We start from the raw sequence: 17,944 nt of genomic DNA on the forward strand, positions 1-17,944 counted from the left end.
ATAACGGTAAACACACTTGAAGTAAATATGTATCTCAAGACAGCTGGTATGGGTATTAAAACTTTTATTAAACTAAAGTAGAGAACAACGTTTCGATTTTCTTAGGTCATCTTCAGGTTAAGAAAGTGAGTTTGCAACTGACCGTTACCGATCATATGCCTTAGGGACGAGAGTGTAAACAGATACGAAACTGTAGGGGGCGTTGCAGTATAGGTATAAAAGTGTTCCCTTATATTGGTTTAATTTTGGTTTGAGTTGTTGTATAAGTAGAGATTCTTTGATTTTATGTTTGTTTATGTTTATTTCCCTACTTAGTATCTGGGTGTTTTCTTTGGTTATGTTGTGTTTATTTCTTCACCTCATTTTATTTTATTTTTTGGTTCAAACCTTCTATCAGTTTTTCTACTTTACTATGGGGTATACAAGGCCCTATATCTTCTTCATTTACATTAGTACTAATCCTAAAGTAATGTATTCTGGTTTCTTTTTCTTTATTAGCCGTAAACCTCTGGATTTAGAACACTAAAATTAGGGGTTCAATTCCCCTCGATGGACTCTGTAGGTAACCCGATGTGTTTTGCTATAAGAAAAACACATGCATAATTTACCGTATAATGCTTTTATATATTCTTTTCTTCTCGTTTCCTTAATAGTTATCCATCCTTACCAGCATGTACCCATAGACAAGATACACTTTAATCTTACACACACAAAGGTTTAATTTAAGTTGATATGTGTAAGAAATAAAAAAACAATGTTGTTATGCTTCAGTAGTAAGAACAGAGGTCCTTTGTTTAAAAACTTTTAAAAATGGCAACGCCCTAGGAGAAGCCATATTTTATTGACTGAGAATAAACATGTTTTGAACCAAATTGAAGTATTTCAGGTGGTGACGATGAAAGAACAAATTTATTCAGTTTTGACATCAATAAATCAAAAGTTGGGGCCAAAATTGGTCAACTTTGAGCCAAGTAACCAAAGTTAGTATATAGGTGTGTTGTAAATGGTGCATCATATCATCGTGTGTAAAACTAAAATCAGCAATCGACTTAAAAACAAATTAAACCAAAATACCAATAGTGTTGTGCTATTAATAACCCTTATTTTGTACCAAAGTTGCACAATGAGTACATCAATGTTTATTGTGCTCTCATTTATGAAATGAGTTATGCCCATTTGCAGATCAGTTATATCCTGAAAATTAACTTTCAGAAACGATTATGTTATATTTATTTATTTTAGAGGTTGATTAAAAAAGAGAAATTCCAGAGACGCTCTGTCCTGACACATGGTCTCAAAAACCTTATCAAAACACATCGATTGCAACTCTTCATTCATTTAGAAAATATTTTACTTTTACGACTTGAGACATAAGAAAATGTCTAATCGCATACAACGTGAATAATACGTTCTGTGTGATATTTTTCATTTCGCAAGTTTGGTTTACATGATTAAAGATAATGTAAAAACAAAATAAAAAAATTGGCACGTGACCAGATTTTTAATGCAGTGTAAACACAGGAAGAGAGATTGAATCACGCGATCCAGATGTATGACCTATTATGGAATGACCATATGTGCAAATGCGCCCCCTACCTTACGACACGAAAACTGACAGCACGTACACGTGCTGACAAGTATGAGCTATGGATACACGCGTATCACAAACTAATCTTTAAAAATGTTGTTACACTCGTTGTTTTTTAAACAATTCTTTATTGTCTTTGATGCTCATTTAACTAGTTGCAGAATCATTCTTATTATTTTACATTTGTATTGTTGTTTTAAAGGTTGTGGTTACAGTAATAATAAAAATATAATTTAAATATAAACAGAAACCTCTACAATTGTAAACAGTTTAAAATAAAATTTAATTCTGATATTTTAAATATTGATAAGAAAGCATTTACATGGAAATACATAGCAAAGCATGATAATAACCAGTCTCATATTGCTTATACAATATTACGGATAAAACAGAGGAAGTCAAGTTTCTCTACACTATTAGCATTTCCGTTTACAGTGGCCCTAAGACGTGATTTAATGACTTTTAGAGCTAACAGCTGGATGTATGTGAAATTATAATAATTTTAATTTCGTTTGTTTATAATTAAACGCAAAGTACAAAATGGACTATCTGTGCTCTGTCTACCACGATTATCGAAGCCCGGTTTCTAGCGTTGTAAGTCCTCAGACATATCGCTGTGCCATTGGGGTATGTCATTTTACTAAGAGCACGACAGGTATCTCAACTTCGAATTAAAAATGTTAGACAGCAAAAAGCTTCAAAAAGAAAAGTGTTCAAGAAATAATTGATTTTGTTGTTGTAAGCATAGAGTCTCACCATGAGTATCGAAACCGATTTATAGTATCATAATTTTTTGAGTTACTACTGAACCACTGAGAAGATAGGGAATATATTTTTCCCCTCCTACATAAACGAAAAGAAAAAGTAAGCCATGTAAATTAAGTTGCCAAGTAGAGTTTCGCGCAAAGGAACAACTTAAGATGTTGTACAGTGTAAACAATATATTAACTTCCCGCCATCTTATTAAGGATGGTAAAAATCGTTTTATATATTATTCAGTTCCGATTATTAACTCTCTTCTTCTCTTTCAACATAATACAATACAGTAATAGAGTTATTATGTCTAAAAAAATACCGCAGTGAGCATTTGATTTGAATTTCTCGCAAAGCTACAAGAGGACTAGTTGTCACTTGCTAACCCTAATTTAGCAGTATAAGACTAGATGGAAGAAAGCTAGTCATTAATAGCCATCGTCAGCTCTTGGGATATCCTTTTACCAACAAATAGCGCGATTGACCGTTACATTAGAACCCTTCCACTTCTGAAAGTGCGAGCGTGTTTAGTAGGACGGGGATTCGAACCCGCGACCCTCACATTGCGTCAAGCACCCCTAACCATCGGCCATGCCTGGCAAGCAGTAAGTTTAACGTCTATGTATATAAAATTATAGACAACAAATAGCAGCTATACTTATCCTTTCCAAAACAATAAAATTATTCGGTTGCATGCGAGTATAACGATTGATCTCAATTTTTTAATTATAGGTTTTAAAAATCAAATAATTGCACAATACATTCCATATTTCAAATATATACGGAATCAACCTTTAACTGAGCATACCGATTGTGAATGTCTGTACTGGTTCGATGACCGAATCGTAACCTTACCAAGAAAACTTAATTTTGCAAAACTTACGTGTGGACGTTTCCATTCAAATGGCCTCGGAGGAGTACGGCTGTAGAAGATGCAGTTGTCTGTGGCAGGAAACTCTGGATCTTCGAATAATCGTCCATCTCGCAAACACTGATTGCGTATTTTCTCAAAATCCTGAACTTCTCCTCTGGCCCTAATGCCAGATCCCCTCTCTCCAAACTGTAATAAAGTCAAATCGAAGCATTATTTTTTTATTTAACATTATTTTGATCAAGAAAAATCTAAGCTAACACCGGTTTTGTTTAGATACTAATGCTTTACTTAATGTAATGGAACTTAGAGATTGGCGAGAAGTGTATTAAAAGACACAAAATACACAGGAATGTAGTGTTTTAATTTCGACATAAAGAGTGAGTTTCAGAAAGATTTTTACTTTCATTACTGTATTCCACTTCAATATCTTTGCTTTAGCAAAACACGCATATCAATCGGAAAAGCAAATGAAAGCGGATGTTGTTTTTTTTCCACTTCCAGAACTTGATACTCAGCGCTGTTTACTTTTAAAGCTGTTACAACGTTTTAATGTCGCTATGACATACTTACACTCTATAATAGGATGAAGCGTTACAAAAACACGATACTGTTGCACAAAGCAAGAGCTATCCTTTATTAGATTGTATCCGAGCATAGGGTTCGATCTCAATTACTTAATTATAGATTTCAGAAATCAAAAGAGTTGTGCAATATTTGTACTTGATTTAAATATATATATATATATACACACACACAGTTTTCAATCTAACTCTACGAAATGACTCTACCAATGTATAAAAATGTATAATTAACAGTCCATGGTCCCAGCGCACATGAACAAAACACATCTATACCGTGAACGTATTGAAATAGTAAATATTATGTATTAGTCACATAAACCGAACGTCAGAAATGAGGAAATCACATACTTTGTATGCGATTATACGTTTTCTAAGATCTCGAATCTTAATATTGTTTAAAACAGCGTCATGTTCCAGAAATTTTTTCCGTGGGGGCGTTATAATATGACGATCAATCCCACTATTCGTTGGCAAAAGAGTGACCCAAGAGTTGGCGGTGGGTGGTGATGACTAGCTGCCTTCCCTCTAGTCTTACACTGCAAAATTAGGGACGGCTAGCGCAGATTGCCCTCGAGTAGCTTTGCGTGAAATTCAAAAACAAACAAACAAACCAGAAATTTTTGCTTCTCCCCCCAATGATGCTCGATCAACAACGCAATCAATTAACGTCTTTGTGGCCAATCTGACGTCTACATCTTCATTGTTATCATAATCATCCGAGTCACTCTCAAATCTTTATTCACTTTTATGCTTAGTTTTACAGTTATCATCGTTTTCTTTACATAAAGGGACATCAGTGTATTTTAAACTAACTTAAACATATTTACATTGCCTGTCACGACGTTTAAAAAGCTTAAATTGGTATATAGCTTTGAAGCAAACACCTGTGCCATCAAAAGTGGTAACAAATAATCATATTCCAGTCTAACCATTACTTGTTGGTAACAGAGTTGTTACTAAAACATGTTTTCACAGAAAATACTGATCAATAACTATTTTTAGATGTTTAAAAAATTGTTAAGACATAATGGTAAGGTCTTTTGTTGGTTTAGTTTACACCTGAACATTTCTCCAAGCCCCTTCCCTTGGCTGTGGTCTCGTTAGATAGTAAATAAAGACAGAGGGAACCTCGTTAATTCATTCATACGCATCACTAATTATACGATGTTACTGCCTAGTAGAAATAATCACCCAAATTCTGCAAAGTTTTGGAAATCCAGAAGCATTCCTTCTACATATTCAATAAGTTTTCTCCTACCTAGTCCTTTTGAAACAACTGGTTCTGTAGGGTTTTTTTAAACTTGCATAAGAAGGTAATTGTGTGGAAGTTAATCTTGGGCCTCACTGAGTAACAACGTTATATAAATGGATATATCGTGTTATGTCTTTGGTTTCTAGTTTAAATCAGAGAGAGATGCCTAACTGTTCAGAAAAGTACTGCGCAAACACGATCACGTCAATGTCTAGAGACCACACAACAACATATTAAGTACCGTGCTATATTATCGAGTCCTTAATGTACAAAAATCAATCTGGTAATTGCTCTTTCATGCAATGAGAAGATTTATCGCAGTTCTTCAATACTTCTATAAGATACCAAAACAATTTTCTTTTTGTGGTCTTGAAAGCCACCAGCAAAAACAGAACTTGTGGAGTAGACAGAATTTCAAGCACAAAATAAGAAGAAAAGACAATGTAAATTTTCTTTGTTCTTGTGGTTTGCAAAATATAATAATATTTGTTTTTTGTAATTTGTTGGGTTGGTTGTTTTCTCTTTCTTGGCTTTACACTTTCGTATCCATCTCTTATTTGATAATGTTACGTGTCCTTTAGAATGTAACAGGATCTGTGGAGATCCACAGATATTTCCTTGCCGTTTTCTCTTTTGAGTCTTTAACGTTCTTACTGTCGTACACGTCAGACATGATATGGTCTATATCATATCCTTGAAAGAAGTTTTTAACAGATTTTTAGCTTCGAGGTTATGAAGAGTTTGAGCTTTGTTCGATTTAGATAAAGAGTTTTCATCATTAGCGACTGCCAACAAAATGCTTATCAGTTTATAAGTGAATATTTCCTTATGATCAACATTTCTGTCATTTGGAACGGTTACCAACATAGCGAATAGTTTTCACTCTGATATTGGTATTTTAACCCTCTTTTGTTTTTTTCCTGTCGCAATTCGAGATACCATGGTAGTAAATGTCTGAAAGTTTGGTCTCTTGACTGGTTCTGTCTCTCCGAGACATTCATTACGTTTCGGCTTGTTTTTGTATAGTTCTCTAAAGCATTTACTCCAACATCCTTAACTATAAGAAGTTGTCAGTTACTCTGCTTTAATTAAAAAATAATCGTACCTTTGACTACTACGTAAACTACACCTTTTCAAACATTCATCATTTTTAAAACACATATATGTATATACATGTATTATATATTCTACAATCTAAATGTTTTGTGTTGAGCTTTGGAAAATTGCATCACGTTTATATACATTAAGAACTAAATGTTGTTCCGTAGGGTCCCCTAAAGTGTTCTGTTTCAAGAATAAACAAACCCAAAAATTAAGAGAAGCGCATATTTTTATTTCTCATTTTTGAAGTTCATATATCATGTTGAGTTCTACAATACAGAGTGCTTAACTATTCTCTTGATTATTGGCATGTGCACTCTTTTAATGGCGTTATGACAGTACAAACTGTAACGTTGAGCGTCTCTTACGTGATGTCATTTTAGTGTCTACTGACCGACATAATTCTACGAGTGGTTAAAACAGATGACCCCTCCAGGCGTTTTCGGTCTTCTTTCGGGAAAATCATTTCTCGTTTGTCTAGAAGGATAACTCTGTTAGCCGTCTCCACAAAACGTATAAAGAAATTGTACCAGACTCCTGTAATGATGGTGGGTAAAACAAAGTACGCGGCCTAACTAACTAACGTATATTTACTGTCACATTTTCATCAATGCTATAAATGTAGATACCAGTTTGTCCGCTAATTTTTTATTCCTTTAAGTCGCGTGCTTAGTCATTTTTGGTTGTACCATTTTTTCACACCTGAGATGTTTTTGATTAGGTATCATGACTCTTTGTCAATACATACCAATAAACCACAGCAAGTAAGAAAGTGACACTCGATAGTAACCCACATTAGCTTTAGGTGTCCCGGCATACCCGAATGGTAAACTACGCACAACTTGTAATCAGAGAGTCACGGCTTAGAATCTCCGTAACACCAATCATGCTCGCCTTTTCACCCGGGGGAACGTTATAATGTGACGATCAATCCCACTATTCGTTGGTAAAAGAGTAGCCCAAGAGTTGGCGGTAGGTGGTGATGAATAGCTGCCTTCCCTCTAGTCTTACACTGCTAAATTAGTGACGGCTAGCGCAGATAGCCCTCGAGTAGTTTTGCGCGAAATTCAAGACAAACCAAAACCAAACCACTATTGAAGAAACTAATTATAACGAAATGTCACGGGGTTCTCTTATTTGAAGGGTTTTACTTTCCTAATATATGAAGATTGTTAATAGAAGTACTGCAGAAACTTATAACTCGAGAAGTTGGCATCTGGCGAATGCGTTTTTAATTAGTAAATATATTAGCGTTATTCAACCTTTTCAAAGCTAATTTTATCATTTTGTTTATACAGGACTGTCATATTTATTTTCATTAAAATTTTTATTGCTTTCATACTACGTTTCACAGCAACGCTAAAGATTGCGTGAGTGTATTTAACTGATGTTTTGATCACGTTCTGTATAAAATACGTGCTAATTCTATACAAATAATACACAATACTGTCTAATGACACTACGTCTATACCAAAAATCTAAATTTTTTTTCTGGAATTATAATCATTTTCTGCAGAAAACAAGTGTACTAAACCAGAAAGTTTCAAACGTTTCGTTTCGTTGCCTGTACAATTCAGCTTTGTCTGGACTGGCGAAGAAAGGCCCGGTATGGCCAGGTGGTTAAGACGCGCAACTCGTATACGGAGGGTCACGGCTTAGAATCTCCGTAACACCAAACCTGCTCGCCCTTTCAGCCGTGGGGGCATTATAATGTAACGGTTATTCCCACTATTCGTTGGTAAAAGAGTAGCCTAAGAGTTGGCAGTGGGCGGTGATGACTAACTGCCTTCCCTCTAGTCTTACACTGCTAAATTAAGGACGACTATCGCAGATAGCTTTTATGTAGCTTTGCGCGAAATTCAAAAACAAACTGGTGAAGAAATGGAAAACATGCCGACAGGAGGCTGAAGCAATACATACAGGAAATACATTTGATTTCTTTTATTAACTTTAGTTTATCACAACCACATACGATACTGAAATATTTCGATTTATTGGGCACATATAATCTTTAGACTAATAAACTTGTGATATATATAAACTAAAATATTTCAGGTAACCCGTAACATTTAGTTGAAGCTGTCAGAAATAGAGACAATTAAACTGACTAAACTGAATACATAACTTTCACTCGCCCCAGTTGGACCGAGCGTAACAATAAATCTAAATAATGATTTGAAAATTTTTAAGTGGTCTTAATATTCTTAATATCGCCTTAAGTATTCAAATACATAGTTTGAAATAAAAAGTTACTAGTGTTTAAAATGGTTGAGCAAAAATACTAACAAATAACCTATAGGCTAAAGACACAGTATTGTATGTGAGGGATGTCCGTCAATAACGTTGTAAGGTAACAACCACGTAAAACGTAAACAATCACGAAGGAGAAAATAATAACAAAGCAGACACAGGTGTTTTAGAAGGTGTGTAGAAAATCGCTAAAAGACAAATATCTCACGAAATTTAGATTTTCGCAGCTTGAAGAACGATTACTAGCTTTTATAATCTGTCTCTAAATCGACCAGTAAGACCCAAGGTTTGAGTAAGAGATAGGCCACTGAACTCTCTCTACACATTGAAATATGGGCGTATTTTAAAATTGACAGTCAGCCTGTATTAATTTAAGAGTAGGGCGCTGTTGATTGGTTGCCCTCCAACTGTTTAGCAGTTCGAAATTAGAGATTGTTATGCCTGAGCCATGAAGTCTCTAACATAGCCGTTCAGTCATTGTGTTATATGACGTGCCCTTCAGATTTGTTTATTAGTTGTTTTTTTTAGAATTTCGCGCAAAGCTACTCGAGGGCTATCTGCGCTAGCCTTCTCTAATTTAGCTGTGTAAGACTAGAGGGAAGGCAGCTAGTCATCACTACCCACTGCCAACTCTTGGGCTACTCTTTTGCCAACGAATAGTGGGATTGATCGTAACATTATAACGCCCCCACGGTTGAAAGGGCAAGCATGTTTGGTGCGCAGGTTGAAAGTATCAAATACCATTATAAAACTAGCTTTTGGATAACAATAACTACACAATTTATTTTCTGTTAGAAAAAATTAATAATCTGTGTGAAACCGTGAATATTTTTTCCATTGCATAAGATAATAATAAATACCCTTCTATTCGTTTTAAGGAACACACGAATTCAATATAAGCAGTTACACATTTAGATATAAAAATATATATTTTTGACACGAAAGTAAATCAAAGTTGATACAGTTACAGTTGCATTCAGTTGCATATTCTTCTGAATAACAAAGGTTTCTCAGAGAGTTTGCCTCCCGCTAGTACAGCGGTATGTCTTCGGATTTACAACGCAAAATCAGGGGTTCGATTCCCCTCGGTGAGCTTAGCAGATAGCCCGATGTGGCTTTGCTATAAAAAAAACACACACAAACACACTCAGAGAGTTGAGACTAGGACATGGTGTTCTGGATGGTTTCGATTCAATTATAGTTTTGTAATAACGTATGCAAATACATTAAAAGCCTTGTCCACAACGAGATAAGTCTAACTTTGTTCAAGAATACCTCGATTCCATTAAAAACTTCGAGGAGGTTTTATTTATAACTAAGATTATGTTTTTTTAACAATAAGACTTCTATTTTTTTCTGGGTTACTTTATTATTATTGTTTCTTTGTTTCGGAATTTTCACATAAAATCTATACAAAAACTATCTGCACATAGCCACTCCCACTTTTGAAGTGATAGACTACAAAGAAGACAGTCAGCAACGCCTATCGCCAACTCTGATTAAATAGTGGGATTTGATAGTAAGTCTTATATTTTATAGTGTATCCGCAGTTCCATAGTGGGAAGTGAGTTTAAAAACGGGACATGAACCTGAATATAAGAATTCATAGTCCTGCATATCAGGCCACTCTTGAGCCTTTTTAAGTTACTATACGAGTATTCAAGTCACTGGGTCTGTTTTTCCTAGAAAATCAAAAAACACACAACTCTTTTTAGAGTGTTAGTTTGAGTTGCAGCTTATCGATTAAAACACAGATCTTGACGTCCCCCAAGTTTCCTCGGTGGGTGTCAGTTTTGATTACAAGGGAGATTTTTACACATTACCATGTAACACGGGTCTTCGACAACTACACACAATAATTTTTCAAGAGCTTCGATTACAAACAAGATATTTGTCTTGACGATCCCTTACAAATACACATGTACATGAATGACAAAAGATGATTTCTTAGGTATTGAAATATTTTGGTTTTGACTTGTTTGTTGTTATGCGCAAAGCTACACAATGGGTTTCCAGCAATGCGATCACAACATGTGTCGAAACTCGATTTTAAGCATTGTAAGTCCTCATACTTAGCTTTGAGTAATCAGGGACTATAGGTTTTTGAAATAATTCGTTTATAATAACGATTTCACAGAAAGTTATCGATGCTGGTACGTCTTTTCTTTAAGACGTTATTTAGAAAGATAATTTTGGGAATATTGAATAAACAATGGAACAACCTACAATGTCTAGAAACGATATCATGTTTACAAATCACTGTTTCACCACAGCTAACGAAATCCTTCATAGAACATTTCCTCACTCATTCGCTACAGTTACACAAAGTATGGAATAATTACATAATGCACTGCCACTTTTCTAATTCTAATAAAGACTGACCTTAAAGACCAATTGATTGCAGTGCTGTACCATGCTGACCACGAGCCACGTGTCATGCGTTTCTTTCTGTGGTCTTCTTGGAATCTTAAGTCAGCGGATACAACCCGCTTCCTAAACAACAGAGATGGGGCAGTTAAGATCACGTGCTCACGAGTGATAGGCATACACAAGACTCGGTGTCTAGCTTTACGTTTTTCTTCACGTATGCGTGGACTACATCGACAAATGAAAAGAAAAAGAGAGACGTAGGGGTAAGGCAGAAGAGGAACCGCACATAGACTTACTCGGTGCGACGATACGGCCGTGTTATTTAGTAGTAAACGTAGTGCTACAAACAGTTCAATCCAAATGCTTATAAAGTCCAAACTCCAAGTTTTGTTGGGTTTCTTTCATTACCTCTCGCCATTAAATGTCAGAGGAGAAAGTAGTACACTTTTCCCACCTTACTTTGTTTCACGGAATTATCTCAAAGCCTTCATGAATGGCCTTCTAATTCGGTTCCCACACACCGACACAGACAAGTTATTGAATTATCATCTACGAGTAATTTAGTTTTCTCCACGACAATATTTAAATCAACATTAAAACCGGTATATGGTGTTCTACGTAAAATGATCCGACCTTATTTCTTTGGACAAAACTCTTGCTGTAAAACTCCAAAAGAGACTAGTGACATAATATGTGTTTACATGATTTTCAATGAAATGTTTTAGACTTAAGAACATATTTTTTTGGAGGTACTTTATTAAAACGTTTTGTGAAACCGACTAAACTAAAGCAGGTATCATCAGCATCAACCAAGAAATTACTAAACGTATTGCACTTGTATGTATTATTTTATGTAGTAAAATAAAACCCTATTAACCTTTACGTTAACAAGCTAATATAAAAAAATACGTTAGACCAAAATAAGTGTGGAAATAAATAATTTACTATATCTACTAACGCGAATATTGATTTATTTGTTTCCAAATTATAAACTCAATGTATTTTATAGTTTATTCAAGACACTTTTCTGAAATTATTTGATACTGAGTTGTTTTGAGCTTTAACAATATACTCGCGTGCTCACAGATTTTTTTTTTTAATTTCGCGCAAAGCTACTCCAGGGCTATCTGCGCTAGCTGTCCCTAAATTACCACTGTAAGACTAGAGAGAAGACAGCTAGTCATCACCACACACCGCCAATTCTTGGGCTACTATTTTACTAACGAACAGTGGGATTGAACGTCACATTATAACGTCCCCATGGCTGAAAGGACGAGCTTGTTTAGTGCGATGGGGATTCGAACCCGCGACCCGCAGATTACGAGTCGAACGCCTTAACCCACCTGACCATGCCGGGTCCAGTTTTATAGAGAAAATGAAATACACTACTGGCCAAAATCTAAAAGCCAATGAACATAATGAAAAAATATGCATTTTTCGTTGTTAGACTCAACCACTTATTTGAGTGGAGCTTCGAAAGATGAAAATAAGAAAAGAGAAAATGAAAATAAAAAAATTTTTTAGCATTTAATATTGAAAATATGAACACTATGAAATTAGCCTAAATACTAGCTGGTCAAAAGTTTAAGACCTTAGCAAAAAAGAAGTCCTAAACAGGGTAGGAAATGCCCAACAAGAGGTCTTAGTAGTGAGTTGCACAGCCGTCATTGCGAATAACTTCAAACATTCGCTTTGGCATGGTCAATATAAGTGTTTGCAGAAGGCTGGATGGAATGTTATTCCAAGCGATTGAAGATGATTTCACGAAGATCATGAACTGTTTGAAATTGACGTCCATTTCTATAGACTTCCCTTGCCATCTACCTCCAAACATTTTCAATGAGGTTCAATTTGGGCAAACACGCTGGATGGTTCAAAAGAATCACGTTATTCGCCATGAAAAAGTCCTTTGTCCTGCAGGAATTGTGGATTGCAGCGTTGTCCTGCTGAAAGATCCAGTCATTTCCACACAAGTGAGGGCTTTCAGTTAATAAGGATGCTCTCTCCAACACGCCAATGTAGCCAGCTGCTGTTTGACGTCCCTGTATAATCTAAAGCTCAATTGTTCCATGGAAGGAAAAAGAACCCCTGATCATGATGGAACCTTCTTCACTGTGTCGTGTAGAAAATGTTTCCGGTGGGATATCCTTATCGTGCCAGTAACGTTGAAAGCCATCTAGACCTCCCAGATTAATTTTTTTTCTTCACTTTTCTACGTCCTGTGTTTGGTGCTTCTCAGCAAAATATAACCGAGCTGTTTCGTGGTGTCGAAGGAGGCGTGGCCTTTGAAGACGTTTACGGTTTTTAAAACATTTTTCTCGTAGATGCCGTCTTATTGTTCTTGAGCTGCATTCTGCGTCCGTAAGGGCCTTAATCTGGTTCGACGATCGGCTGGTGTCTTGCCGGACAACCTGTCGAATCCTCCTTCTCAACGCCGGCGAAATTTTCTTGGGCCGACCGTTTGAAATTCTCATTCCGTATCCCTCAGGGTCATTTAAGAAATTTGCAGCGGCAGTTTTACTACTCCCTAATCTCACCAGTGATAGCACCTTGAGAGAGACCTTGCTTTTGCAGCTAGACAATTCTGTCACGTTCAAACTCTGTCAACATTTTAGCCTTTGCCACGTTTTTACACAATGTAACACAGGATATGTCAGTGGGAGATGTTGACAACGCTAATGCTTGAACACAAATGACTAAATTTCGTTACGTGTTTACCGATTAACGCTTCGTTTCAGTATGGTCTTAAACTTTTGACCAGCTGGTATTTAGGCTAATTTCATAGTGCTCACATTTTCCATATTAAATGCTAAAAACGTTTTTTATTTTTATTTTCCCTTTTCTTAGTTTCATCTTTCGAAACTCTACTCAAATAAGTGGTTGAGTCTAGCAACGCAAAATGCATATTTTTTCTTTATGTTCATTGGCCTTAAGATTTAGGCCAGCAGTGTATAATACTACTGCACATATAATTTAATATAATGTGATTCTACAACTTTTTTTCCACATAGAATTAACTCTAAGTTTCCTTGACATACTGTGTTCACGTTTACTTGGAGTTTTTAAGAATCATTCAAGAATTAAACGAGCTTATTTATTTATGAATGTCTAGCTTCTATACATTTCTAAAAACAAATATTTACGCACACACAAAAAAAACATTCTAATCACACATTATAACAAAGATTTGCACATGATAATACAATGATGCATAACTGCTGAATAAATAAAACCACGGATAAAGTTATGGTCGGAAAGTGTCTATATTATATAGCTAATGCAACGGTGCATGACGGCTGATCTAGTTCACGACAAGTAACTGAAAAGACAACAGTCCAAAGACGTCTCAAGTAATCTTTTGTGAGAATAATAAGTTACCGAACTTTGGGAAGAAATATATTCGTATAACAAGATTGTTGAATGATTTAGAGCTAAAGAACTTAACATTTCGAATTGGTTTGCTTTGTTCTCCAGGACTAGAAAAACTAATATCAAAATGTTTAAAACCAGCAACAGTTTCCGAGACTACATCTCAAGTCAACATAGAGTAGCGCTTTCATTTATAAGTAAAGCCTATGGTTACGAAGCAAGAACATACTAGTACCATTTTTAAAGTTATTAAAGAGAAGTTTGAAGTTGATGAAACCTGAAAGGTTTCTGGTCACACCTTGAAAAAAAAAGTTGTTTTCGTGGGAAATATACCAGTAGAATTTGGGATTACGGTAATACCATTTGATCACATAGCTGTCGATACTTTCTAAGAAAATCAAGTGGATTTTTACCACTTTGGTATTCTTAATAGTGGTATTGGAAACCAACATTCATGTACAGTGAAAAGTTTGTAACGATATGTGATTTAACATTAACTCCGTTGCTTTTCGCAGGAACTTGTTATACTGGAAATTTTGGTGTAAGCATTATTACAAAACCATAGCCATCATATTGAGCGAGACTGACAATAGATGAAGCAATTCTACGGGCAGTAAGGGATGAGACAAAAAATAGCAATTTTATAAAGTGCAACTAACCATCAGCTTTGTTCTTTTGTGAATAATTATGAGATTTTTGTGTAAATACATATACATTAAAAATAATGGAGCTGTGTGAATTTTGATGAACGACTAGAAATTTAGTAATCGTTTATTGGAATTGAAATTTTCAGTTTAGATGACACCGTATGCTTCGTACGGCCAAACGGCTAGTACCATTCACTAATATAAAGACTTTCTCTGATGTTTGAACCGAATAAAGGAATTGACTGTTACTATTCTAATGCGCCCATACTTGAAAGTGTAGAGCGTGTTAAGAAGCATCGCGTCTCAAACCTCAGGCCCTTCGACCAGAGTTTAACTCACAAGATACCAACCACGTTGAATCCTTACTCATTTACCAGATGTATATTTTTAGTGCTTCTGGTGTTAGTATGATAAAAATTTAGGTGCACCAATAGATGCATATTTTATAACAGAAATATTTTATTTTTCGGTAACCCTTTGAATGTATAAATTAACTCTTTCTTTAAGAGTTGCATTTAGATTTATATCTGAAACTAAAGAAGCAGTTAACGAATTTTTTGGAGAGGGGTGTATCACTTGATTTAGCCACTGTGTCTGTGCCGGACTTAGTAAAATGTTACTTCAGCTCAGCTAAAAACAGATCAGTTAATCCGTTAAAGCATAACTAATTTCTTCACCATCTAGCTTTTTCAGTAAGGATTACAAGAAAAAAATTCGTTCTTGTGGCTATAAAAGTAAAATCTAACTATTTAGTATGAAAGATATAAATTTTGATCCTTTTTTTAGTTTTGGTATCTAACGTTTGAGAAATCACAATTTTACTCCAGGTTACTTAACTATGCAATTCTTAGAGTTATTAGTCATAAATTGTTTTAACTTTGTAGAAACTAATGAAATTCGAATAACAGAACGTTTCAAAACTGTTTTAGTCTTTAAATGTTGCTCGAATTTCTTTTTTCGTTTGCATCCTTATTTCAATGAAGATGTATCTCACGGATTCACATTTAAATCGTGATTTAACACAAGGTCACGATTGCCATGTTACTTAGTCTGATAAGCAGCAATAAATGTTGACCTAAGATACTTATAAATAAATGCCTCAAGTAAATGATCACATTTCAGAAAATTATCAGTAGATTAGTTAATGTAGGATTCCCTACTTTTCTTTTTTCTTCTGCAAAAATTATCAAAAGTAGATATATAGAATATTTTGGTTATTTAAAACAGATCATCTTGACTATTTTTATTATATTTGACATCTTGGTTATTTGTTTATTTTTTTAATTTCGCACAAAGGTACGAGAGGGATATCTGCGCTAGCCGTCCGTAATTTAGTAGTGTGAGGCTAGAGGGAAGGCAGCTAGTCATCACCACCTACCGCCAACTCTTGGGCTACTCTTTTACCAACGAATATTGGGATTGACCGTCACATTATAATGCCCCCACGGCTAAAAGGGCGAACATGTGTGGTACGACCGAGATTCGAACCCGCGACCTTCAGATTACGAGTCGAATGCTGTAACCCACCTGGCCATGCTGGGCCCTTGACATCTTGAAAAGATATAGTTTGAAATTACTCCAAATGCTTGGATTATGCATTTAGTATTGCAGCAACTAAACATGTGTTTATTATGATAAAAGTGAATATTGTACATCTATTCTGAACAATGTGTTGATCTTGCTATACTTTGAATAAAAATAAATTACCTACATATTGTGATATTATGCAGATCACTTCCAAACTTATAAGTTATTTGATATTAATATAAAATAAACAATGATATCGATACGTATAGGGGGTGCTAAAATATATTAAATTATTGTAATAACAACTTAACAGTGCAAGTTTTAAAACAACTTAACCAAATACCTTTTTTATCACTATTATTATACACAATTTCACTATAATATGTTAACTTATTTATTTACCCATATAAATAACTAAAATTTAAAAATTATAAAGTGCTTAATGTTATGGGTAGTACACGTCATGCCCTCGCATTGTTGTGACAACAAAACAGGAATTACCACACATACACATTTACAACGAGCTCTAAACGATTTTTGTTCCGCGCGTGCCACGAGATGTGTTTTACTTTGTCTTCTTAGACTACATTTCTAATCACGTATAGAAACAGATTTACATGTGATGAATGAAGACAGCTAGAAACAGATGTAGATGGAGAGAGATAGGTGTGTTGATGAATATTCATCATGGATGCATGGTATACTTTTTTATGTTTATGTAAACTGTTTATGACATTGTTATTTCAGAGAGTTTTCTAGAGATATTGTAGCTGTTAGCTAATGACTGGCAGGTTTTTGTGTCACATAATTAACAAACTTAGTGTTTTGTATAGTATCAGAAAATGACTATGTGAGACAGTATGCCTATGTATCCCAGCTATATGAGTTGTTTGTTTGCTATTAAGTGCAGAGCTACACAATGGGCCATCTGTGCTGTGCCCATCACTAGTATCGAAACACGGTTTTTAGCGTTATAAGCCTTCATATTTACCGCTGAGCCATTGTTGGAGCAGCTGCATTAGGTCTATAGTTTTGAACGAGGATACGTCTTTACTTTCTTAAGGGTAAAAAAAAAAGGAACTTTAGTTCCTTTTGGGTTGGGTTCAGTAGCAGTTGTACAATGGTGTATATTACTTGTGCTAAGTTACTTTGTGTAATTAATTACCCATAAAGCAGTTCTTTTTTCAAATGCTTGTGAACTCAATATAAGCCCTTTAAAAAAAAAACATGCTGATGATGAAAAATAGAAAAACACTTGATATTTCGTAGACAAGGAATATGATAAATGAAAATTATCTAACAAATGAGAATGACAACGACTGTATATCGTTGACGAAAGGATCAAACTAGTTTTATTTTATTTCTATAAGAAAAAATGACTGAATAGCATCGATAAAAATTGGAAAATAAAATTTCTTGTATACGACTGAAAGTGGATGGGTATATATATATATATATATATATATACATATATACACATAATAGAATAATAGCATTTACGTTGAGTTTTGCATACAAGATATATGAAAATGAATGCATATTTCTTCGAGTAAAGGCTGATTCGTTCGCAGTTGGGGTTTGGAATGCTAATCGTGTTTTTGTAGATGGGAAATACAAACGATTCGGCATGGC

General features: G+C 35.0%; 1 protein-coding gene across 8 annotated transcripts in view; it reads right to left on the reverse strand.

Annotated features, from left to right (window-relative positions):
* Window positions 1-17,944, reverse strand: part of LOC143254319 (calpain-B-like) — a 77,050-nt gene that overhangs the window by 45,521 nt on the left and 13,585 nt on the right. For 4 of the 8 annotated variants that reach the window (XM_076509309.1, XM_076509299.1, XM_076509317.1 and 1 more), the window contains exon 2: window positions 3,225-3,401. In XM_076509309.1, the coding sequence (XP_076365424.1) occupies window positions 3,225-3,401 (177 nt within the window). Of the gene's footprint in view, window positions 1-3,224; window positions 3,402-3,615; window positions 3,748-10,781; window positions 11,216-17,944 lie in introns of those variants that run through there. The other 4 variants (XM_076509366.1, XM_076509344.1, XM_076509355.1 and 1 more) reach the window with 3 other exon arrangements.

The sequence above is a fragment of the Tachypleus tridentatus genome, chromosome 1 (assembly GCF_004210375.1).
Source record: "Tachypleus tridentatus isolate NWPU-2018 chromosome 1, ASM421037v1, whole genome shotgun sequence".
Lineage (NCBI taxonomy): Eukaryota > Metazoa > Arthropoda > Merostomata > Xiphosura > Limulidae > Tachypleus > Tachypleus tridentatus.